This window comes from Podarcis melisellensis, assembly GCF_964234715.1.
Source record: "Podarcis melisellensis genome assembly, chromosome: 5".
Lineage (NCBI taxonomy): Eukaryota > Metazoa > Chordata > Lepidosauria > Squamata > Lacertidae > Podarcis > Podarcis melisellensis.
This window is the reverse complement of record NC_138537.1, coordinates 84,405,830-84,431,050: the sequence shown is the minus strand read 5'-3', so window position 1 is coordinate 84,431,050 and position 25,221 is coordinate 84,405,830. Positions and strand designations below refer to the sequence as shown.

The window sequence follows — 25,221 nt, the reverse complement described above, 5'->3', positions numbered from 1 at the left end:
GCGTGTTGTGTGGGATTGAAGTAAAAGCTTCCAAATTATTCCAAATTGAGCACTGGCGCTGCAGCATTGCCTGTCTTTATCACTATGTTTTCCTCAGAGTGCCAAGGCACCTCTCTTCTCATTATTTAATCTGATGTCCAGGGCTCGTAGCTGGATGAGGAACCCTGTGTTTGGGCAGATCCCTCGGTTTGAATCCACCGATTTTAAGGCCTCCACGAGTGTCATGTTTTCATGGATCATCAAATAAGCCAGCACTAAAGTGGCTGAGCGGCTTAACCCCATGGCACAATGGACAAATACCTTGCCTGCAGAGAAATAACAAAAGAGCAGCATTTAACTGATGTGGAACATAGAAGGTTAAGACCAGCGCTTCCCTCCCCACCCCACCCCAGCCGGAACTCATTGCAACTCAGTTCCGGCTCCTCTCAGGTGAGTGCCATTGCCATTATAAGAGAACAAGGAAGGTGTTCATTGTGAGTTCTAGCACCTCTTTTTCTAGAAAAATAGCATTGTTTAAGACATTCAAGCTTCATGGCTCCCAAAATTTGGTCCAATACTGCGGACAGGCCACATGGCCTCCACACACAGCAGAGGTTGGGCCAGGCCCCTGTCTCATCAGGGAGGCCCCGGCCGCATCACGACCCCCGGCCGGCCAATCCGGTCAGCTGGGGTGTGTGGCTTACCCCTTTTTAAGCAGCTGTGCAGCCAGGGTGTAGGAATAACAGAGGATGACAGGAGGTTGGCTGCAGGTGAGCGGTGCAAGAGCAAGCTGGCAAGCATGCTCCAAGCATGCTGCCGCCTAGCTGTGCAGAGGCTCCTTTTATTAACAGAACTCAACAATTAGAAACAGCAGTGAAACCACTCTGAACATGACGTAGTTCCATCTAAGCACATTTCCAGCGTTATCAAATAGACGTGTTAGCAGGTGTTTCCCTAAAATGTTCCCCAGTACTTGATTTCATCTGTGTCCCTGGTCATGCTCCAGCCAAGCGTTATGTCTAGTAACCAAATCTGTGAGAGGACAAATGGTCAGGGGGAAAACCCTATTTGCTAGCCAAGAGGCCACAAGTTTGTGGAGCATGGGTGCAAGGCTCCTTGGCACGCTGTGGCATGCCGGGTGCGAGGTGTGCCTCAGCACAGGCACAGCCTTACTCTCACACGGGGGATCTCCATTCTGGTTCGCCCTCTTTTCATGTGTTCATCACATTGGCCTTGCTATGGATTTCGGTTGGTCGCCGTTAAGGGGCCTGGTAGGAATTTTTCCACTTGGCAAATTGGCACGGGCCATTTGGTTTTCGCCTACCTCATAGCAATCGTCACAACTTTTGTAAGGTTTGGTGGTTAGGCATTGGTAAAGCCTGGTTTGGGGGAGGGGAGATGTGCCCATCACCTGCCCCTCCATTTTAAAGAGTATTCCGTTAAAGGAATCCGGGGGTCGTGGTTCCTGTCCAAAGCCCGGGTGGAGGCTAGGGCCATGGCATGACCTTCCAGTGACCCTGGGGGAGCTCCAAGTTGGTGTGCATCAACAGGGCTCCCCCTACTTGTGGTTTAACCCTTGTGAGACTTCCTGCATGGTGGGCAGATATAGTCGGTTCAATTCCGATGCCTAAGCCAATACCACTCACATTCTGTAACCAATAAAGTTGTGGTCTAAATTTTGCCCATTAACCTAATACAGAATATGGTGTCCACATGCAATTATTCAACATAAAGGGGGAGGCCTCAAGGCCTTGACATGCAATAGTAACTGTGGGGAGGATTTCTCTCCCTGAAGGTACACCCGTCTGAAGATACCCTGGAAAACCATTGAAGAGTCCATGGCGGAGGCAGAATGAGACTCTATACAACACCCAGGGCCAATGATGAGATGCAGTTCCTTCTGCTAATTCTGTGTACTGGTGGTGAGCTTAAAAGCCCTGCATGGGGTTATCATAAAAAGACATCTACAATGAGACACGAGTTACACATGTTTATGTAAAGTCAGCATTGGCCAATGAGAAGGTAAAGATCAAGGTAAAGGATGCCTGGACGGTTAAGTCCAGTCAAAGTCCAGTCAAAGGTGACTATGGGTTGCGGTGCTCATCTTGCTTCAGGCCGAGGGAGCCGGCATTTGTCAACAGTTAGTTTTCTCGGTCATGTGGCCAGCATGACTAAACTGCTTCTGGTGCAACGGAACACTGTGACGGAAACCAGAGCGCATGGAAACGCTGTTTACCTTCTCGCCACAGCGGTGCGTATTTATCTACTTGCACTGGCGTGCTTTCGAACTGCTGGGACAGAGCAATGGGAGCTCACCCTATCCTGTGGATTTGAACTGCTAACCTTCTGATCGGCAAGCCCAAGAGGCTCAGTGGTTTAGACCACAGCGCCACCTGCATCCCTACAATGAGATGCTTGAGTTATGCATGTTTATGTACAACTTTGGCCAATGAGAAGATAGGTGGTTAATCAACTTTAAAAATTATCAGACTGATTGATATAGCCCAATAACTTTTTATATAGGATTTGGGAGATGGGAATAACTTCCTGCTTTTTTCCAAACTAGCCCTGCTTCTGCATCTTCAACTTCAGCCAGACATGGAGAAATTAATCAAGCAACGCTTTCCATGCCACTATCACTACCCTAGGAAAAGTTTCACCTGCTCCAGTGCTAAGCTGCCATCAAACACATAGGAAGAGGTTCCTCAAAGAGTGACAACCCCACATGTGCCACTCCTCCTCCTTTCCTGGAGATCTAGTATGGGGAAGCCTGAGCAAGAAAGACCAATTAAGCAAAGCATCCTTAAGTAGCTTTAAGCCCTTTGCTAAATGCGGCAAGATTAAAGGGAACAGCAGCAGCTTTGGACCCACGCAGCTGGCAACCGAGTGCCTCTCGCATCTCGAAGGCCGTTTCTCCTCCCTCCTTCTCCCTCTTACCTCCTGTAGCCTTCAAGGCATTGTGGATGAAATTCGCAGCATCCTGGAAGAAGACGCTGATATCAAACGAGGTGTCGTCAAACGCCTGCACCCCGTAGTACTCGATTGGCAGGTCTCTGTAATATCGAGCGCCTGTGTTGATGTTGTATGGCCCATCTGCTGCGTTGAGGATGTGGGTGATGCCGAGGCTCTGCAGAATGGCTTTGCTTCGAGCTGCCCATCTGTCAAAAGATGATAAAGGGTTGCTGCGGCTGTGGCTGCTCCTGTTCCGTGTTGACATGGGTTTATTTAAGAGGCCTCTTGAGCCTCAAGGAAGCAAGAAGCAATGAGCACCTGCGTCTCATCTCTAATTCATAGCACAGTCTCTGTTTACCGGACCATGGCTCCTTACAACCTGCTCCGTCAGGCAGAATCAGTTTTAGGGCTTCCCTCCCTTGCCAATAATTTCTGTTCTCCCTCTTTCTTTTGGACTACAGGTCTCTCTGTGTTACGTTCACAATTCAAAGTGTTGGTGCTGAACTTTAAAGCCCTAAATGGTCTTGGCCCAGTATACCTGAAGGAGCGTCTCCACCCCTATCGTTCAGGCCAGACACTGAGGTCCAGCTCTGAGGGCCTTCTGGCAGTTCCCTCACTGCAAGAAGTATAATTCCAGATTTGGGAGACCAAAGCCACCTTCCTTAGTTGGAAGTTGCATTTTATGTAGTGATATTTTTGGTGGCCCATAGGCACGATCTAAATAGTTGATTTATTTTTTAGAAGTAAGATTTGGGAATATGTATTGGTAATCCTCTAAGAATGTATAAAAGCTTTGGAACAATATTCATTTTGAGGACATTAACCTTTCCCCAAAAGGGAAAGGTTTAGAGGTCCCCACCTTTCAATAGCAAAAGAAATCTCATTTATAATTTGATTCAAATTTAATTTTACAATTTGGTCTATATCTGATGAAATCATTATACCCAAGTATTTAATAAAGTCTTTGCACATCTGAAATTGATGGTTTCTATACAATGTAGCCCTTGGCCCAATTGGTAAAATTGGGCCAGATTGACTGGGGAAACTGAGTGGGGTATAAATATATTATTATTACTACTACTGTTACTATTACTATTACATTGCCCTTACTCGCCTCATACGCTCCAACATTTATCCATTGAAAATAGGGACGTCCTAAGGAAAAGTGAAACATTCCAGGGTCAAATCAGAAACCGGGGTGGCTTCTGTAAATCCGGGACTGTCCCTGGAAAATAGGGACACTTGGGAGGGCTACTTTCCCTTTTCACCCAGGGCCACCCCACCCATGAGGCAAGGCATAGGCGCCAACTCTGAGGCGCCCAGGTCCCTACAGCCCCCCTAATATAGTAAAATATTTGAGGCCAACAGGGGCAGTTTTAGGGGTGCACAAAGGGTGCTCAGGCACTGAGTTTGCTGGATTTGGGGAAGGAGGCATGAGGGTTCAGACAGGGTCCTAGAGTCCTCTCACTTGCTTCCCAAAGGACATGTATGTGTCTGCGACAGAGAGGTTTTCCTTGGCAGTGGAGGGACTATGTATGTGTGTGCAAACAAATTGGGATCTGAACATTTAAATTCCACAAAATGTAATAGTTTTATGTAAAGTAATTTTACAGTGGTACCTCGGGTTGCAAACACCTTGGGTTACAAACACTTTGGGTTACAGACTCCGCTAACCTGGAAGTAGGACCTTGAGTTAAGAACTTTACCTCAGGATGAGAACAGAAATCGTGCAGTGGCAGCGGGAGGCCCCATTAGCTAAAGTGGTACCTCAGGTTAAGAACCGTTTCAGGTTAAGAACGGACCTCCGGAACGGATTAAGTTCATAACCAGAGGCACCACTGTATATTTTAATTGTATTTGATTGTAATATTATATTTTAGTTGTACTTAGGCTGAAGGAGCGTCTCCTCCCCCATTGTTCTGCCCGGACACTGAGGTCCAGCTCCGAGGGCCTTCTGGCGGTTCCCTCACTGCGAGAGGCCAAGTTACAGGGAACCAGGCAGAGGGCCTTCTCGGTAGTGGCGCCCGCCCTGTGGAACGCCCTCCCATCAGATGTCAAAGCGATAAACATCTACCTGACATTCAGAAGACATCTGAAGGCAGCCCTGTTCAGGGAAGTTTTTAATATGTGACATTTCAGTGTATCTTTTATCTTTGTTGGAAGCCGCCCAGAGTGGCTGGGGAAACCCAACCAGATGGGCGGGGTACAAATAATAAATTATTATTATTATTATTATTATTATTATTATTATTATTATTATTATTATTATTATTATCATCATCTGTGTTTTTCCCTTTTCAAATGAGCATTTAAAGGTTATATCGGTTTTAATTTGTCCATATTTCTGATAGAAAGTTGGTTTACAGAACCAGTTTATACTAGTCTATTTTGTGGGATTTGGATGTTGAGATCCCAATTTGTTTGCTGCTATTTTATAGGATTTTTAATCTTCTGCTCTCCTTATGACTGGTAAGTAACAAGATGCAATCCTTCCGTTTCCTTACGCGTCTCCAAGGTAGAGGTTTGGCCACACTTGATCCACATGGTTGTCGGATCCTCCTCTGCTCCAAACTAGCCTCTGCAATTCAGAAAGTGCTGGGGTCTCATAACGGCTTCGACTTTCCGAGTTTTGATTCTTGGAGGAGCCGTTTCCAGCATGGCTCATACCTGCTTTTGTGCTTTCATGAGCTTCAGATGTAACTAAAATGGCCTTTGGGAAATGAGAGAGAGACGGGGGGTTAAAAACTTTGTTTAAAACCAAGGTTCCCACGGGGTGTGTGCGCGTGCGTTTATTTTTAAGGGGGGCAATTTGGAAGCTTGTTTATACCAAGTTAATGGCCTTTTAGGCTTCCTCCACGTGCATAGGAGCCTGTCTTCAAGGGCAGTCCCCGGTAGAGTGTATTCCAGTAGTCCAAGCAGGAAAAGAGCATGGACATCTGAGGTCAGGCAACCTGGTTCAGAAATGGCTGTGGTTGGTCAACTAGCCTATTTTTTAATAATAATAATACAGTGGTACCTCGGGTTAAGTACTTAATTTGTTCCGGAGGTCCGTTCTTAGCCTGAAACTGTTCTTAACCTGAAGCACCACTTTAGCTAATGGAGCCTCCTGCTGCTGCTGCGCCGCCAAAGCCCAATTTCTGTTCTCATCCTGAAGCAAAGTTCTTAACCTGAGGTAATATTTCTGGGTTAGCGGAGTATGTAACCTGAAGTGTATGTAACCTGAAGCGTATGTAACCCGAGGGACCACTGTAATAATAATAATAATAATAATAATAATAATAATAATAATAATATATTCAAAAGTTACAATACAGCTTTGTCCACTGCCATAATTATCACAGAATGATCACTCCAATCCTCAATCCCATTTCACTGCTGGCTTGCTGAATATCCTCAACAGGAACGCAACTGGCGTAAGTTGGCCATGAAGCACTCCTATTACAGAAAAGTGAAAAGTTTGAATCCAGGTGTGCTCCCAGATTATGAACTGGATTCTTCGAGGGGAGCATAACCTCTCTCAGAGTAGGATGTGCACCTAAATTCTCTTTTTTTAAAAAAGAATATTTATTAAAGTTTACAATAATAATACAATAAAAATAAAAAATAAAAATACAAAATAACAAAAATACAAAAATAAAAATATTTTAAAAACACATAAGGTTTCCAATGTTTATTTTCATTAACTTATTTCCCAGACCTCCTCATACCTCCCTTTTTTGTATTCCAGTTCAAATTGTTAGTTCAGCAAATCCTTATCAATAAATTTTAACCTGTTTCTAACCTTTTTTTTAACCTTTTTAAACCTTTTTCCCCATATTCTATTAAAGCATTACAGCTGGAAACCACTTAATTTCTATCCAACATCATTCTAACATTCATTAATTTTGCAATATTTCTGTAAATAGTCTTTAAATTTCTTCCAGTCTTCTTCCGCCGACTCTTCTCCCTGGTCTCGGATTCTGCCAGTCATTTCTGGATGTGCACCTAAATTCTCAGACACATGAACCACCCACTCACAGCACTTCTGCCCTATCTGGGTTCAGCCTCCGTTTATTGAACCCTCCGTTCATTCCATCACTGCCCAAGGCACCTGTGCAACAGCTTCACGGCCTCTTCTGTTTCCAGTGGAATGGAGAGATAGACCTGCGTATCGACAGCATGCTGATGACACCATGCTTCAAATCCCCAGATGGCAGCTCCCAACACTTTGATACAGACATTAAAGAGCATAGGAAACAGAGTGGACCTTTGTGGGACCCCACAGCCCAAAAGCCGTGAGCCAAGCAATGACCCCCTGAGAGTGACGATGCAGGTAGGAGCAGAACCGTTTTAATAAGCGCCAATGACTACCAATTCCTCCAGTCGCTCCAGTGGAACACCATGGTCAATGGGGTGTCTTCTTGAGAGGGCAAGAAGAATCAACAAGATCACACACACCCCTGTCTCTCTCCCTATAGAGATTATCAATCCGGGAGACCAAGGCCATTACTGGGCCTGATACCAGACTGGAAGAGACCTAATTCTCTCCAAGCATACCTGCAGCTGATTTTCTACAACCATGAAAGCAATATTAGAGACTGGACATTAGTTTCCCAAAACCTCTGGGTCCAGAGAGGACCTCTTTGAGAGGGAGTATACCACTGCCTCTTTCAAGGTGGTGGGCATAACTCCCTTCTTGTTACCGTTGTACCTCTTTGTGACGACTTATTCTGTCTTCTTTCTGCAAGTTCCTTGGACTCTCTTCTGGGCTTCCTTGTGTTCACTGTGAGTGATGTGTTCCCGGCCTTCCTCCTCCTCCTCGCTCTGTTTCTTTTCTTAGTCGCCGACGTCCAACACGGGGATAAACAGCGCGCCTTCTCTGCGAGCTTGTGGATTAAGTTGCTGATACTCTGTTATTTTAAGTGCTTGCAGTTTTAAGCCTCGCTTCAAGCAGCGTGGGCCGCTTTGCATCCTGTAATTGGAGGAGAAAGAGGGAAAGAATACCTTCTGGGTAACTGCAGGAGTTTCAGGGTGAGATTACACCAGCTGCAGGCGACTGAAGATTATGAAAATTCAAGCCGGGATGAGCCTTGTGGCAGAGGTGCTCCCCAGGGCTTCCTATCCGTAGACAGAGCAGGATTGGGCCAGCCTCTCAGCATCCTATCGTTGAGTTAACAAAATAATTTCAGCAAGTATTTCGTGGCATTGCAGAAGGTTAAAAGAGAGCTCCTTGCAAAATGGCCTTCTGCACTGCTACTAAAATACAAAGGCTATTAACAGAAAAAGTGGATCGCTGACGCCAGATTACCTTTTGCAGTATGGTTTTTATGCATGCGTTTGCGTGTCTTGTCTCAAGCGCGCGTATCTACCAAATGTTGTGATCCACCCATAACATGTAGGATGCTGGTGGCGCTGTGGTCTAAACCACTGAGCCTCTTGGGCTTGCCGATTGGAAGGTTGGCGGTTCGAATCCCTGCAACGGGGTGAGCTCCCGTTGTTCTGTCCCAGCTCCTGCCAACCTAGCAGTTTGAAAGCATGCCAGTGCAAGTAGATAAATAGGTACTGTTGAGGCAGGAAAGTAAACAGCATTTCTGTGCACTCTGCTGTCCGTCACGGTGTCCCGTTGTGTCAGAAGCAATTTAGTCATGCTGGCCACATGTCCCGGAAAGCTGTCTGTGGACAAACGCCGGCTCCCTTGGCCTGAAAGCGAGATGAACGCCTCACCCCATAGTCGCCTTGGACTGGACTTAACCATCCAGGGGGTCCTTTACCTTTTTTATAAAAAAAACTTAACTAGTAAAAGTAAAGGTAAAGGGACCCCTGACCATTAGGTACAGTCGTGACTGACTCTGGGGTTGCAGCGCTCATCCCGCTTTATTGGCCGAGGGACCCGGTGTACAGCTTCCGGTTCATGTGGCCAGCATGACTAAGCTGCTTCCAGCAAACCAGAGCAGCGCATGGAAATGCCGTTTACCTTCCTGCCGGAGCGATACCTATTTATCTACTTGCACTTTGACGTGCTTTTGAACTGCTAGGTTGGCAGGAGCAGGGACTGAGCAACAGGAGCTCACCCCGTCGCGGGGATTTGAACCGCCAACCTTCTGATCAGCAAGTCCTAGGCTCTGTGGTTTAACCCACAGCGCCACCCGCGTCCCTTGAGGAAAGTTGTCACTCGAGTGAGCTTCAAGGAAGCAGCTTGCCAGTCTAGTCTTCCTAAGCATCACCCAATGTCTGAAGAGTGTGAATCCTTAACAAGCCAACCCCTGGTCTTCAGTGATAAATTTTTCCTCCTGCATGCGGCCATCTCGACCCATGTTCTCCTGGCAAGTCACTTATGGTTGAGCACCGTGAAGTCGAACTACTTGGCCTGGACTTATCAAAAGCATATGGTAAGGGTACTTATCAGAATGGTAAATTAGGCCAATACGAATATCCCCATGCTGCCGAAGAGGGGCTGAGGCAGGGAGAGAGTGGCTTTCCCTAAATATTGCCTAATTGACTAGAGATTTAAACCAGGTTTCCCCAGTCCACACTCTTAAAGGAGACAGACTTACTGCGTCATGCGCTGAGCTCTTCGAGACCATCTCAAATTTGACGGCCTCTTCTCTCTGCCCCCTCCCCCCATCCCATAAGTCTTTGCCAGTGCCTTGTCATTGCCTAAAAATATTTCGCTTTACAAGGCAGCCGTGGAGAACAGATGCTAGAGATTGCATTTTGGCCACTAGATGTTGCTCTGCAACCGCATAAGAAATGAGAGGAAGCAATAACCGAAATGGCTGCTCTCGCATACAACAATAATTCCCCAATTTCAACACTGATAGCATGGCCTTCCTTGTTGGGTGTCCCTGTTCATTGTTAATATGTAGGTAAGATCAACAGAGTTCTGAAAATTAGAATTACAGTACCCGACGTAAGATAGAATTCTGTGGGTCCTGGTCATTCTTGAACTTTCATTTGCTGTGAAGCCCATTCTGTGGATTCGTAGATTTAATTGGACCACTATAAAACTGCATTTACTGTTTAACCGTATGGACTAAAAGAAATATGTCTTCAGTTTATTTTTCTGTATCTCTCTCTGTGTGTTTCCTATCCTTAACACTGTCATGTCATGAATTTAGGGTGTTAAGATGGGTGCCAGATCCACCCTAACCCCCCTGCTATTTCCTAGACTTTACTCTTTCTTTTGCTGCGCCCTATGTGTGCTGAATGACTGCATCCCCACCCATGTCTATCTAAAGGTGACTAATGGCAGGCACTGCAAATGACTCAGATGGCCGAACTGGAAACTGGCGTATCGTGTTTGCTTGGAGGCCACCACTGAGCTGGCAAATACATGGGTGTGGTGGAGGGAGAGCATGGCTTGGGTGGTGTGGCAGGGAAACAGGGAACAGTTCATGGGCAGAGAAAGCATGACTCAGAAACAGAATTGGCAGGCAGCTTTAAAAGCCATGGGTTCTCATCATACTCTTTGTTCATTCGCTTTTCTCTCTTTTTTAGTGCAATGCTATTTTGAGCAAATGGCTTGATTTTAAAACTTTTTAATCAGTGAGAATGTAGCACCTCTGCTTGTGGTTAATGCTTAGCTGGAATGAAATATTCAACGCAGCAATAGAGAAATTAAAATATTAATTTATTTGTCAGACAAATAAATGAGAGGCACAGTGGTATATGGTTACCAAGCTCTGGCCTGGCCTCCTGCCATTCTGGCCAGCACTTATATTCCCTTAATCCAGCCCCCTTTGCTCCTCCTGTGGCTGCCTCTGTCCAATCAGCCTGGTTGGAATTCCTATTGGCTGTTTGGTAGAACCAATCACAAAAGATACACCCACAAAAGATACACCCATTTCCTTGCCCTTATAAGGGAGACAAAGAGCTATATATATGACATATAAGTAATAATATATCTTACATGGAATCTTAATTACCAGCTCACCTCTTGCCCTATTGCCTTCTAAAACAAATGTTTAATCTTACATTTTTATGTTCAACAGATGTCAAGGATCTTGAGTTCACATCAACATTGAAAGATTTCCTTCATTTAAGGTTTCTAAACAAATGCCTGACAACTATATATCAAGAGTGCTTGGATGGCGTCTTCTGTCTGGCAGGGGGGCTAGGCTGGTGGCTGACTTAATTTCAGGATAAATACAACTCTTACAACCATATGAAATAAGAATCTAGCATTCCTTAAATCCTTTGCATAATTACATTTAAGCCAATATATTTAAGCTAATATATTTCATACATTATCATAGGTAGCCTCTTAAAAGAATAAAGCTTCTCAAAGTAAAAAGGAAGGAACTCAGTAAAAAACAGCTTTTAAAAGAAGCCTCTTTAGTTTACACTCCTCCTTTCACCCCCCTTTCCAGCCTAAAAATAAAGTAGAAAGAAGCTTCTTCTCCAGCCAAGCCAGTTGCCTTTCCCCAACATTTTATTGCCCTTTTTAACTCTCTCAGTTTGAGAAAGAAACAGCTTTAGAAGATTTCCTAAAAATGTTCTCTTTTTTCTGTCAGCTAAATGTTTTTCCCATTTGCTTCTGGCCTTAGAGAATTCAGCTCAAGGTTTAACGTGAGGCCCATTGGTATCATTTTACTTATTTACCCATTCTTAATAGTGTTTTTTCAGCCTTGGGGCAGCATATGTAATTCTCCCTTTTTATGACTTTGAGAATTGTTTTTTCTACCATAAATCAATGGGGCCCTCTTGTCTTAGGAGAAAACCTCTTGCCAAGGTTTTTTCTGCCTGGCATGAAACATTTTGAAAATCTAAGCCCATTTAATTTAGGAACCTGATCAAGATATAAGCCAATATAAGTCTTGATTAAAAATGCAGTCTATATTCAGATGCCACATTCCCCCCTTTCAAGCTCAAGGACCTTCATCCCAAGTGTCCTTGATAGCTTGACCTTCATCATATTCCTGAGGTAAAGCTCTGTATAGGGCCATGATATGAGGTAGAGTTTCATTTGAAACCATCTTGCTAATTGTACTTCTAAAACATGAAATGATACATGGCATCATACATAAAACCATTACCACTACTGTCAAGAAAAACAAGCAAGACAATAGTATCCCTTTAAGTCCTGTGACATTAGGTAACCAATTGGTGAGCCATCCCATATCCCATCCTTCCCATGTTTGTACTGGGACATGTGCTATATTCTCCATCTTTGTAGCCAACACACGGATTGCCTCACCATTATCTGAAATGTTAAAGCAACAGGCATTCCCTGTCAAGTTCAAGACTCCACATAAGCCTCCCTGCCTGGCAAGTACATAATCCATTCCCATTTTCAGCTGCAAAATGGCGGCTCTACTTTCATCCAACTGTTGTGCAATAAGTCTCAAACTCTGGGCCGTTGCATTGGTTACAAGTTCCACTACTGCTTGCAATCGAATTATTCTATTTAGATTATAAATAGGATCCCGTGCCCCTTGTATGAGCTCACCAGGATTCCAGGAGGCAGGATCATAATAGGCTATAATGCGCTCTGGCGGCCAATCATCAGTACCGCTCCAACTTTGGGTACTTCCTCCTGCTATATGAGAAATATCAGCGTTTCTTCGTGTACGCTTGGCCGAACTAGTGGGCATAATCCACATTGGTGGTAATACCCAACCCAAGAAACAAGTCCCACTCCATTTGGAAGGGAGTTTCTTGTATGCCCATTCTCCACATATCCACCACAACCATCGGGTCTGAGGTTTTTGGTACGTGGAGTGCATAAGGCGAAATATCAAAAGGGGTAGAGAGTTCACAGTGCAGTATGTTAGATTGCCTTTTTCTGTCACAGTTATGTTCCACACCACTTTCCATGCATGAATAAAAGGAGGTGCACAGGGCAAGGTATTCCGAGTTCGATACGTAGTACCGTTTGCCCAGGTTTGACTATTCTTAATATAATCCCAAGTATAGTGACAATGAGAAGAGCCTATCATGGTAGGATCAGCTGCATCTGATGATTTATGCACACAGATTTCCCCTTGCACAGGTATAACTCGTATTGGTTTAGTTGAGTTCCATCCGGGGAAATTCTGTACTTCTGTTTGGTGTGGCATTTCGCTTACCATACCAATGGCACTTAATGGTATTGGTAATAAGGGCATACCTCCCTCTGAATCATCTGGCCCAAGAGAGCAAACAAGGCAATTAGTCCTATTTGCAACATTGGCTACCATCTCAGCTAAGCCTACCCACATATTGTGGTCATGGCGGAATCCATATTTAGCAAATTTGGTCAGATTCATGGACCCTTCCCCTTCCCAAGGGATCAGGATTAATAATGAAATCATGTTGATGTCTAGCATATGCATTCCTTCCACAAAAGATTACCTTATTGTGATAGCAAATAATTATTAGCCCCAATATAATTCCCCCAGTGACAGAAATGGGGTACCACCAAGACCAAAACATATATCCCGAGGATCCCCAATGAGTAATATCACTTATAATTGTTCCACAAGGGGGCAGTCAATCGATTGTATAAGAGAATCTTCCCGTTCACAGTCGCTGGTTCAGACGCTCCTCAAGCTTCAGGCGTGCGCAGGTCAGCCAGCTTCCAGGTAGTGGCTGCAGCAGGCCGGTCGTCAAATGTTGCCCGTGACCTAGCCCGTTCCCGGTAGGGCTAGATACAGGGGGTTTTGGAGAGAGTCAGTTTTAAAGGATTAGAGGGGTCACCTTTGCATGTCCAACTGCCTTCAGACTTCTTCAAACGAGAGTGATGAATCCAGGGGGTCACCTCAGCTACCTTCACCGCTGTTGGAGTAGAGAGCAAGACGGTGTAAGGTCCACGCCATTTAGGTGCAAGTGGATCGCGTTTCCACTCTTTCACCCATACGCTATCGCCAGCCTGGAACTGATGAATCGGCTCGGCAATGCTGCACGGCGTGCGTTCGAGGGCCCACCTGTTAAGAGAAACAAAAACACGGGAGAGAGATTGCACTTGTCCCTGTGTCACATGGTCTCCTATTTGTTTAAGGTCAGCTGGAATATCCTGAACAAAGGAGGGCGGTCTCCCATACAGGAGCTCAAAAGGTGACAACTTAAGTCTTTTTGTGGGTGCACACCGAACACGAAACAGTGTTATGGGTAACACATCTACCCATCCCAATCCCGTTTCCTGGGTTAATTTTGCCAATTGGGTTTTCAGAGTCCGATTCATTCTTTCAGTTTTCCCTGAACTCTGAGGCCTATATGCTGCATGCAGTCTCCATTTTACTTGTAGGACTCGACATACTTCTTGTACTACTTGATCAATGAACGCTGGCCCATTATCACTTCCAATGCATCTAGGTAATCCAAACCTTGGGATCAATTCAGTGAGGAGTCTCTTAGTTACCTCTCGTGCTTTTTCAGTTCGGGTGGGAAAAGCTTCAACCCATCCGGTAAGAGTATCTACAAACACAAGGAGATACTTGAATCCCTTAGAAGGGACCAGCTCTGTGAAGTCCACAATTAGGCTTTCCATGGGGACGTATCCCACATGCTGAATTCCAGGAGGTTGTACCGGTCCCTGCCTGGGATTGTTTTTAGCACAAAGAACACATTTCTGTGAAATGCAAGTTGCTAATTGTGATAGATTAATAATATACAACTTCCGACTGAGACTCTCTCTGGTTGCAGTACCGCCAAGGTGAGTAGATTCATGATAATTTCTTACAATTGTGCCTGCTAGATGATGAGGTACATAAATCCTATTGTCCGGCAGGATCATCCAACCGTCCTTCACAACCGCTCCTTCCTGTTCAGCCCACTTCCTCTCTTCTGGGGTATAGTGAGGTTTAACTTCTTCTGGAACTACCTCTGGTATGAGGGCTGCTATAAATCCTCCCACAGGCTTTTGGGCTGCCTCTCGGGCTGCTTTGTCAGCAGCATGATTTCCTCTGGTTATTGGATCCCTTCCTCGTCCATGACCTTTGCAGTGCATTACAGCAATCTGTTCTGGAGCCCATACTGCTTCTAACAGGATTTCTACTTCAGGTCCATATTTCAAGGCCTTCCCGTGGGCTCCTATTAGACCTCTTTCTTTCCATAGAGCTCCATGTGCATGCAGGGTTAAGAAGGCATATTTAGAATCAGTATAGATGTTTGCCTTACATCCAGCTGCCAACTGCAGAGCTCTAGTTAAGCCTATAAGTTCAGCTTTTTGTGCTGAGGTGCCAGCAGGCAAAGCTTCAGCTTCCACAACTTCCTCATTGGTGACCACAGCATATCCTGCTCGTCTGGCACCTTCATGCAGGTAACTGCTACCATCCGTATAATATACAACATCTGGATTTTTCAATGGCTCATCTTTCAGATCAGGTCTACTGGAATAAACTTCATCCATTATTTGGAGACAATCATGTGATTCTTCATCATCTACCTCTGGTAGGGGCAGCAGAGTCGCTGGATTGAGCATATTCACTACTCGTAGATGAATCCTGGGATTTTCACACAATAGGCCTTGGTATCTAGCCATCCTTGGGTTCGTTAGCCAATAACTACCCTTATATTCCATGAGTGTCAGAACAGCATGAGGTACATTCACATACATCGTCTGGCCAAAGGTAAATTTATCAGCTTCTTTGACAAGGCTTGCAGTGGCCGCTACTGCCCTTAGGCATGGAGGCCATCCTTTTGCTACTGAGTCCAATTGTTTAGACAAATAAGCTACTGGACGGTTCCAACTTCCTAGTCTCTGGGTCAGGACTGCCGCTGCAATCCCATTCTGTTCATGTACATACAGCTGAAAGGGTTTTTCCGAATTAGGCAATCCAAGGGCTGGTGCCTCCATAAGTCGTTGTTTGATAACTAAAAAGGCTTGTTTCTGCTCAGGTCCCCATACGAATGGGTCCTTTTCTGCACCTCGAGTGCTTTCATGTAAGGGCTTGGCCAGACTGCTGAAATCAGGTATCCATAGTCTACAAAACCCTGCTGTTCCCAGGAATCCTCTAAGTTGTTTTCTTGTGGTAGGTTCCTTGATAAGGCAAATAGCTTCTTTCCTCTCTGGTCTCAATGCTCGTTGTTGGTGTGAGATGTCAAAGCCCAAATATTTGACCTTTTCTAAACATAACTGTGCCTTTTTCTGGGAAACTCGGTAGCCAGCTTCCCAGAGCAAGTGGAGCAGTTCCTCTGTCCCTTCTTTACAGGTATCAAAATCCTTTGCCGCTAATATAAGGTCATCTACATATTGCAGAACCACCTTTTCTCCCGGTATTGAGGGGTAACTTGTTAGATCCCTCGCCAAGGCAGTGCCAAATAAAGTTGGGGAATTTTTGAATCCTTGGGGCAATCTTGTCCAGGTTAGCTGGCCTTTTGTTCCTGTTAAAGGGTCTTCCCACTGGAAGGCAAATATAGGTTGGCTCTGTGGTGCCAGCCGGCAACAGAAGAATGCATCTTTCAAGTCCAATACAGTAAAAAATGTTGCTTCTGGTGGGATCAAACTCAGCAAGGTATATGGGTTTGGTACATTTGGGTGCAAGGTCTCGATAGCCTGGTTTACGAGCCTCAAGTCCTGCACTGGCCTGTATTCATCTGTCCCAGGTTTTCGAACAGGCAAAAGGGGTGTGTTCCATTCTGATTGGCAAGGCTTAAGCAGACCATATTTTAATAGGCGGTCCAAATGTTTCTGGATGCCCTCTGCTGCTCGCCGGGGTAAGGGATATTGCTTTACAGATACAGGGGTAGCCATAGGTTTTAGGGTTACTACAATTGGAGCTATATTCTTAGCCATTCCTGGTGGGCTATTTTCGGCCCATACTCCTGGTGGCACCTGTAGAGTTCGGAGGAGCTTGTTTAATTCTGTATCCAATGTGGGTTGGACTTGCAAGGCTGACATTAGGCGCCATGATTGTTCCTTAGGTACTGAGAGGGTAATTATTCCTGCTGCTTTTGATGGCAGTTTCATTTCTGGACCTCGAGGAGTGAAGGTGATTTGGGCCTGCAATTTGGACAGCATATCTCTGCCTAAGAGAGGTATTGGACACTCAGGTATATACAAAAACTGATGGGTTAAACGATGTCCCCCAATCTGGCATTCCAAAGGTTGGAGGAAAGACCTCTTAGCTGACTGTCCAGTGGCACTTTTAATGACTACACTTTTGGATGCCTTTTTCTGCAATAGTTCTGGGAGTACTGAGTATTCAGCCCCAGTATCAATCATAAAGTCTATTAAATGGCTCCCTAATTGAATCGTGACCGTGGGCTCCTGGAAGCCTAACTTTATGGAGTCCGGTCGTTCCTAGTCTTGGGTAAAATCCTCTTCTGCCAGTCCAATGAAATTGTCTCTACTCCGTCCCTGTCCTGGTCTCTGATATCTTCCATCTCGGATCATTCCCCGTCCCCGTCCCTGGTTTCTTGGGCCGGAGCCTGGGCCTGGGCCTGGGCCTGGGCGTACTTCTTCCAACCTCAAGGGTTCAGGACACTCCCGCTTCCAGTGACCCTCCTTCTTGCAATTTGCACATTGATTCCTTCCCAATGGTGGATTCCTTCCTCGCCCTCTCCCTCCATTTAAGGGGCGGTGGTCTTGCTTCACTGCTGTGGCTAGCATCACCATCTTTTCCTTCTGCCACTTCTTCTTCTCTTGTTTCTCAGCCTCATCCCTATTCCGATAAACTCGGCGTGCAATGGCCATAATTTGGCTCATCAGCATCCCTTCCCATCCTTCTGATTTCTGAATTTTCTTACGAATATCAGAAGCGCACTGGGCCACAAATGTAGCAGTAATCATTCTACTGTTTTCAGGGGCTTCAGGGTCAAAAGGTGTCCATATACGATAGGCTTCCTGCAGCCTCTCTAAAAAGTCTCCCGGACTCTCATTTGGTTTCTGTTCTACTTCTGAAACTTTAGACATATTAGTGGGCTTCTGGCATGCCCTGCGGATACCTTGCACAAGCGTCTGGCGGTAGGTGGTAAGTCTGGCCAGGTGAATTGCATTGTTTGGATCCCAATTAGGATCTTCCAAGGGAAAGTTGTCTTGGAGATGACGGTCAATATTAAAAATATTTCCCACTCTGGCCTGCTCACGCAAATATATCTGTGCCTTTTCAATTATGTCTCTCCTTTCCTCAGTGGTGAAAAGAGTATTTAGGAGCTGGCGACAATCTGTCCAAGTAGGGCTATGAGTATTTACTATTGAAGTCACCAAGTCCATCATAGCCTGAGGTTTTTCTGCAAAAGATGGGGTGTGTGTTTTCCAATTCATCAGATCTGTAGTTGTGAATGGAATGTACTGCAGGGTCGAAGTTCGAGGTGGCCGTGGTCCGGGTTGCCCGTTAACCAGCGCAGGCTCCTCAAGTGCATCAAATACTCTTCTAAGAGGGGCTACTACGTGACCTTTCTCTTCACTTTGCTCTAGGGGCCTCAAATCATAAGGGATGGTATCTGTTCCAAGGCGTTCTTTTAGCAGCTTTATACGCCTGGCTGTATTGCTTGCTGACCGATTAAGGTCTCCCTGTAACTTCTGTAATATTTCTCTGGGACTTGGATGTACAGGGGTTTGGGGTGGGCAATCAGTTGTTCCACTAAAGGAGACTTTAGATGCAGGTCTATTAGGAGTCACAGGTGGAATAACCACTTCTGCTTGGGCTTTATTATAGGACTCCAATGCCTCCTGAAGATATTTATCATAATCTATCAAGGAATCAAGCTCTGTGACTCCACCCCCATTATTCATTCCACTTTCTTGCCTCGGGGTTACAACTGGTGGAGTGTTTGGATTAGGCTCCCTTCGATGTGGAGCATAGGGGGGAGGTGGAAGCACCTCTTCCTCTGGTCCCTCAAAAATGGGTTTAAGTTTATTTGGCAAGATTCCTTTCCTAGCTTCAGCTTTTACAGCCAATAATTTGCATCGTTGGACTTTGCATTCCCTTATCCATGGAGGATTTTTATTTAATGTGCTCAGCCAGGAATCTATATATGGAAATTGTTCTGGGCACCCTCCAGTTTCTTTGGCGATATCAGACCAAAGTTTGCTTACTAAATTTATATCAAAGGTTCCCTGGGATGGCCATTCAGTATTTTGTTTTGGCCATTCTAGTTCACATAACGTTCTCAAGCGCTCTGGCGTCATTTTGACTCCATATGCCCCTGAGAAGGCTTTCTTAAAATTATTTAACATACACTCAAGAGGTGTATTTTCCCCCTTTGAACCCCCAACTCCCATTGTATGGCCCTGTGAAGTATCCACTCAGTCACTCACAGACACGCTTTGTGGGTTTCCTTGCCTAGTGAAGTCGCCTTACTAGGAACCGAAGTACTGCCCACTCCACACTCAGGTCAGCTACAGATTGCTCTGTACTTTCTCACACATACAATGCGCTGGATACTTCACCACACTCTACCTCCCAATTTTCCCTTTTCCTCCACCAGACCACCATCTGATGTACCCAACCACCTAGCGTACTCAGTTTCCCCTTACTGAGACGCAGAAGTTTGATCAAGACTTCTCTTCCTCCTAATTAATTGGAGGGCCAAAAATCCCTTTGTGCACTTACCCTTGGTTGGTTCCCTGTTTCCCCCGGTTCCGTCGCCGCCAGTGAGCAGGGTATCAGACAGACGAGTCTTCTGCGTTCCCCCTGGAAAAATTTACCAGTGCGCGCTTTGGGTAAGCAGTTGTCCTCTCTCTTGTACCCTGCCCAGTAGGGCGAAGGGGCTGCGTTCCAGCAGACCACTTATCCGAGTCACAGGGCACCATAAAATGTAGCACCTCTGCTTGTGGTTAACGCTTAGCTGGAATGAAATATTCAACGCAGCAATAGAGAAATTAAAATATTAATTTATTTGTCAGACAAATAAATGAGAGGCACAGTGGTATATGGTTACCAAGCTCTGGCCTGGCCTCCTGCCATTCTGGCCAGCACTTATATTCCCTTAATCCAGCCCCCTTTGCTCCTCCTGTGGCTGCCTCTGTCCAATCAGCCTGGTTGGAATTCCTATTGGCTGTTTGGTAGAACCAATCACAAAAGATACACCCACAAAAGATACACCCATTTCCTTGCCCTTATAAGGGAGACAAAGAGCTATATATATGACATATAAGTAATAATATATCTTACATGGAATCTTAATTACCAGCTCACCTCTTGCCCTATTGCCTTCTAAAACAAATGTTTAATCTTACATTTTTATGTTCAACAGATGTCAAGGATCTTGAGTTCACATCAACATTGAAAGATTTCCTTCATTTAAGGTTTCTAAACAAATGCCTGACAACTATATATCAAGAGTGCTTGGATGGCGTCTTCTGTCTGGCAGGGGGGCTAGGCTGGTGGCTGACTTAATTTCAGGATAAATACAACTCTTACAACCATATGAAATAAGAATCTAGCATTCCTTAAATCCTTTGCATAATTACATTTAAGCCAATATATTTAAGCTAATATATTTCATACATTATCATAGGTAGCCTCTTAAAAGAATAAAGCTTCTCAAAGTAAAAAGGAAGGAACTCAGTAAAAAACAGCTTTTAAAAGAAGCCTCTTTAGTTTACACTCCTCCTTTCACCCCCCTTTCCAGCCTAAAAATAAAGTAGAAAGAAGCTTCTTCTCCAGCCAAGCCAGTTGCCTTTCCCCAACATTTTATTGCCCTTTTTAACTCTCTCAGTTTGAGAAAGAAACAGCTTTAGAAGATTTCCTAAAAATGTTCTCTTTTTTCTGTCAGCTAAATGTTTTTCCCATTTGCTTCTGGCCTTAGAGAATTCAGCTCAAGGTTTAACGTGAGGCCCATTGGTATCATTTTACTTATTTACCCATTCTTAATAGTGTTTTTTCAGCCTTGGGGCAGCATATGTAATTCTCCCTTTTTATGACTTTGAGAATTGTTTTTTCTACCATAAATCAATGGGGCCCTCTTGTCTTAGGAGAAAACCTCTTGCCAAGGTTTTTTCTGCCTGGCATGAAACATTTTGAAAATCTAAGCCCATTTAATTTAGGAACCTGATCAAGATATAAGCCAATATAAGTCTTGATTAAAAATGCAGTCTATATTCAGATGCCACAAGAAGGCTGTGGCGTTTGCCCGTTCATGTGAAAATGTTTGAACAGGGGAGAGAGAAAGGGTTAAAAATGTAGACAAATTTCAAGCCGAAGGCGGAGCCTACTTGTTTATAAAAGAGCTTAGCTTGAGGTTTGTTAGAGTTGTTGGTTTTACTGGGTTGGTTGGTTGGGAAAGGCTGTTGGAAATGCCGTTGGCAGGCACTTGGAAATAGAGAGACAGTTAGGGCAGTGGGTTCTTGTGTGAGGGGAGGTAGAAGAGATAGAGAAAGACTAAGACTAAGAAGGTAAAGAGTAACAATGTTTGGAAAGCAGTTAAAGTTAATTTGTGTCTGAAATAAACTACAGTTGTACCTCAGGTTAAGTCATTAATTCGTTCCGGAGGTCCGTACTTAACCTGAAACTGTTCTTAACCTGAGGCACCACTTTAGCTAATGGGGCCTCTTGCTGCTGCTGCACCGCCGGAGCACGATTTTTGTTCTCATCCTGAAGCAAAGTTCTTAACCTGAAGCATATGCAACCCGAGGTACCACTGTACACTCTTCTTTGTTAATGTGAGAACCTGACTGAGACTAAGTGATTTACCGGGGAAGACCTGGTTGGTGGTAGCAGATTAGTGGTCAATACAGTGGTACCTCGGGTTACATACGCTTCAGGTTACATACGCTTCAGGTTACAGACTCCGCTAACCCAGAAATAGTGCTTCAGGTTAAGAAGTTTGCTTCAGGATGAGAACAGAGATCGTGCTCTGGCGGCGCGGCAGCAGCAGGAGGCCCCATTAGCTAAAGTGGTGCTTCAGGTTAACAGTTTCAGGTTAAGTACTGACCTCTGGAACGAATTAAGTACTTAACCCGAGGTACCACTGTAGTCCATGAGACGACCGGGGCCTCTGTACAAACCTTATTAAGAAAGCAGGTCTTTAACGTTGTGAGTTTTTTTAATACAAGTATTTTCAAAAGAGCAGGCAAGAAATGTCACTGCAGCAAAGTCATTTGCCCTTATCTTCTTGCAAATCTTTTAAGAGTTCTCTAGTGCTTGTAAATGAACAATAAACAGGGCGTTGTTGTTGCTTTTTACAGAGTTCTTTGAGTAGTGCCAGCTAGGTTGTAGGGCAGGGGTGATCTGGCAGACATTGTCAAAATCCTTTTTGGATTATAAAGTCTCCCAAAGCTGGAAAAGTCCAATTCATAAGAACAACAAAAGACTCAAATATACCATATTTTTCCGTGTCTAAGACTAGGTTTTTTCCTACTAGATTATGTCAAATTAGGGAGCGCCTTATACACGGGTAGTGCCGAGGCCATTTCCTTAAATCTGAGTCCCCCCAAGTAGGGGGCATCTTATACATGAGGGTGTTTTATAGATGGAAAAATACAGTATATGTCTATTTGTTGTTTTGCTCATGATGGGACTTGTTTATTGCTTTTATTGTTCTGCGATTATTATTATACAATATCTTAATGTTTCATCAGTGTTAGCCAGCTGGAGAACACTGTTTCTGGGTGCCATATAAACGCTGCTTACTAAATATTAAAGTTGTTAATAAAGTTTCCCAGCCTGAAAAAATCCAGGCAGGGAAAAGTCTCTGACAGACAAGACGAAGCATCTCACAATAGCGTCTGGGGTTTTGATGAATGTTAAACGATCCTTTAGCCTTGAAAGTAAAAAGGATAACTTCTCCCTAGGCAATGGCTATTCGCGCCAGTAGTAAAAGGAGGATGCCAGGGTACTACTAATTCTGTAGTGGTTTTGAAATGTTCTAGCTGCTCTGGGCCACAGTGATACAGAGCAGAGATATTTACAATGCCAACCATCAGTTGTGCTGTGCATCTGACTGCACTGTGCAATGGGTGCAGGGCACCTATATGCCTACTGATAATTCAAAAAAATCCAAAGATTTACGGCCAAATCCAGTGGGAAGTTCTCTGGAGCAAAGCCTACTGGAATGAATTGGAGCTGTGTTTGATCAATAGGGCGAAGAACTTTCTGCCACCGCGCTTTAGGCTCCTTTCTCCTGCAAACCAGAAATCCCTATCCAAAATTTGCCATCACATATTCCCTGTCAGGCTTCAGGGAATCAGCTTCCTCCCCCCCGTGGCAGTAGATAAGCAGAACAAAGGAAAAGGAGTCTTCTTACCAGTTAGAAACTTTAATAATCACAGCGAGAGAACAAAGAACCCATCTCCTAGTGTGGCGGTGCTCCCAGTTAAGGATCACACCCCCTTAAGTCCCTATTAATCCATGTCACTTTTACATGTTGAAATCTGAGCTTGTACCCTCTGTGCTTTCTGTGCTTTCTGTCCTGCCACTTTCTCAGCTCTTCTTGACCTTGGGGAGAGCGAAGGAATGCTGTACGGAGACAGTGAATCTGTTAACCCTCTCTTTCCCAGTGTTTCTTCTCCTAGCTGTTCCCCATCCAGTATTTCCCAGCTTCTGCCTTCTGAACTATGCCCCTCTGCAAACCACTGTTCCAAAGCTATACTGTCCTTTTGCTCCTGGGAAAATCCAGGAGCCAGGAGCAGGGGGAGGTTCCCATCATTCCTCCTCAGTGCAGCCCTCCTCAGCACGGTCCCTGACATTCCCTTATCTTGATCCAGAAGGAGTTCCCTTTCGATGCGCCAGAAAAGGACGGCATCCAAAGCAGCCATTTCTTCCCAGGAGATATGTTCCTGGAGCAACTGGGACAGGGGACAGTGCCAGGCACAGCGAAACCAGGCAGGTAATGTGCCTTGGATGAAGACTTTCCTGTCCGCTCTTTTGTGTGTTTGCAGCAAGGGCAAATGCAACTTGATATGCAGTAGGGGGAAATGAACTCGCTGCCTTTTAAGCCACGAATGTGTGCCTAGCCTTTGGTGGCACAACGCAGGCTGCCCAACCCCCACAGCTCTGTCATCTTAGTGATGCCACCTGAGGTGGCCACCTCACTACCTCATGGAAAGGCCAGTCCTGTATTTCTCCGGTATTTAACACCAGTCAGATTAAATCATATAAACAAGGAATATTCGGTGTTATGTTGGAGGGGATGCCAGGAAACCAGGAATTATGTTCACGTGTGGTGGGGGTGTGAATATGTACATTTTTTATTTTATTTTTTGCAAAAAGTGTTTAAGGAGATAACAGAAATCACTGGGTGAAAGCTGGGCGAAAGTCCAGAGGTAGCATTCTTATCAATTTACGATGGGGTGGAAGGTGAAGAACTTGCTCACAGATTTATTGACCGCTGCACGAATTGCTTTAGCTAGAAAGTGGAAGGGGCAAGGAAAATATAAAATGGAAGAATGGTATAAAGAGGTGTGGGATATTGCTATTAATGATAAATTAACATGTGCCATTAAGCTAAGATGGGGAATCCTCAAATGATTTTGAGGAGGTATGGAAGGTGTTTGTAGAATTTGTACTGTTAAAACTGAAAGGCGGTAAAACCACCGCAAGAGGTGTTGAAATTTTGGGAGGTTGGATAGTTACAATGGAATGGTCTCGGTGGTGGGGTGCACATTTTTACTGTTATTTATTTATGATTATAATGTTGTGCATTAAAAAAAAAAATCCATCCCCAGTAACACATTACAATTTGAGATCTAGATGCATTCCCGTTTTTAAGATAACTATTAATTCAGCTCAAAGGGGTTTCCAGTAGTATGGTTAGGGTTCAGAAAGCTCCTTACAATCTTATACATAAAAAAAATTGTCCAGTAGCAACATGAAAGCTTATACCAAGAACAAACTTAGTTGGTCTCTAAGGTGCTACTGGACAATTATATATATATATATATATATATATATATATATATATATATATATATATATATTTGCTTTCGTAGATTTTCACGGGTACAGGAATGCAGGTTTTGGTGTCCTCGGGTGTCTTCCCGTGTAAAAGTTGGGGTGTCTAGGCGACGTTTCGACGAGGTCTCACTCGTCATCTTCAGGCTGGTGCTTTCGGCTTCTTGTTACTGGAACAGAGCAGGATCTCAGTGTTTGAGTTCCTATAAATACTGTTGAGGGGGTGTGGTGTATAGCCTCCAATGTTCTGGGCAGAGCCTGGGAACTTCCTCTCTGCCCAGAACATTGGAGGCTATACACCACACCCCCTCAACAGTATTTATAGGAACTCAAACACTGAGATCCTGCTCTGTTCCAGTAACAAGAAGCCGAAAGCACCAGCCTGAAGATGACGAGTGAGACCTCGTCGAAACGTCGCCTAGACACCCCAACTTTTACACGGGAAGACACCCGAGGACACCAAAACCTGCATATATATATATATATGTGTGTGTGTGTGTGTGTGTGTGTGTGTTTCGACTGCTTCAGACCAACACGACCACCACCTGAATCTTAT

The 25,221-nt window shown here is 44.7% G+C and overlaps 1 protein-coding gene and 1 long non-coding RNA gene across 4 annotated transcripts; one reads left to right on the top strand and one right to left on the bottom strand.

Moving 5' to 3' along the window:
* Positions 1 to 14: 14 nt before the first annotated feature.
* Positions 15 to 9,878, bottom strand: LOC309371164 (dual specificity protein phosphatase 13B-like). 3 transcript variants are annotated; one of them, XM_081913842.1, is made up of 6 exons: positions 9,465 to 9,878; positions 7,622 to 7,882; positions 5,759 to 5,916; positions 5,436 to 5,641; positions 2,917 to 3,137; positions 15 to 305 (listed from the first exon to the last, which is right to left on the bottom strand). In XM_081913842.1, exons 4-6 carry the CDS (start codon positions 5,594 to 5,596, stop codon positions 94 to 96), a joined length of 594 nt encoding a protein of 197 aa, XP_081769968.1. In that variant the 5' UTR covers positions 5,597 to 5,641; positions 5,759 to 5,916; positions 7,622 to 7,882; positions 9,465 to 9,878; the 3' UTR covers positions 15 to 93. The 3 variants fall into 3 exon arrangements, with proteins under 3 accessions (XP_081769968.1, XP_081769969.1, XP_081769967.1); XM_081913843.1 differs by lacking the exons at positions 5,759 to 5,916; positions 7,622 to 7,882 and adding an exon at positions 7,915 to 8,070; XM_081913841.1 differs by lacking the exon at positions 5,759 to 5,916 and having other exon boundaries at positions 9,465 to 9,868.
* LOC309371239 lies at positions 286 to 24,651 on the top strand. The gene is made up of 3 exons (XR_014168955.1): positions 286 to 429; positions 1,775 to 1,901; positions 23,480 to 24,651. It is a non-coding gene; the product is annotated as an uncharacterized lncRNA (long non-coding RNA).
* The last annotated feature ends 570 nt before the right edge of the window (positions 24,652 to 25,221 follow it).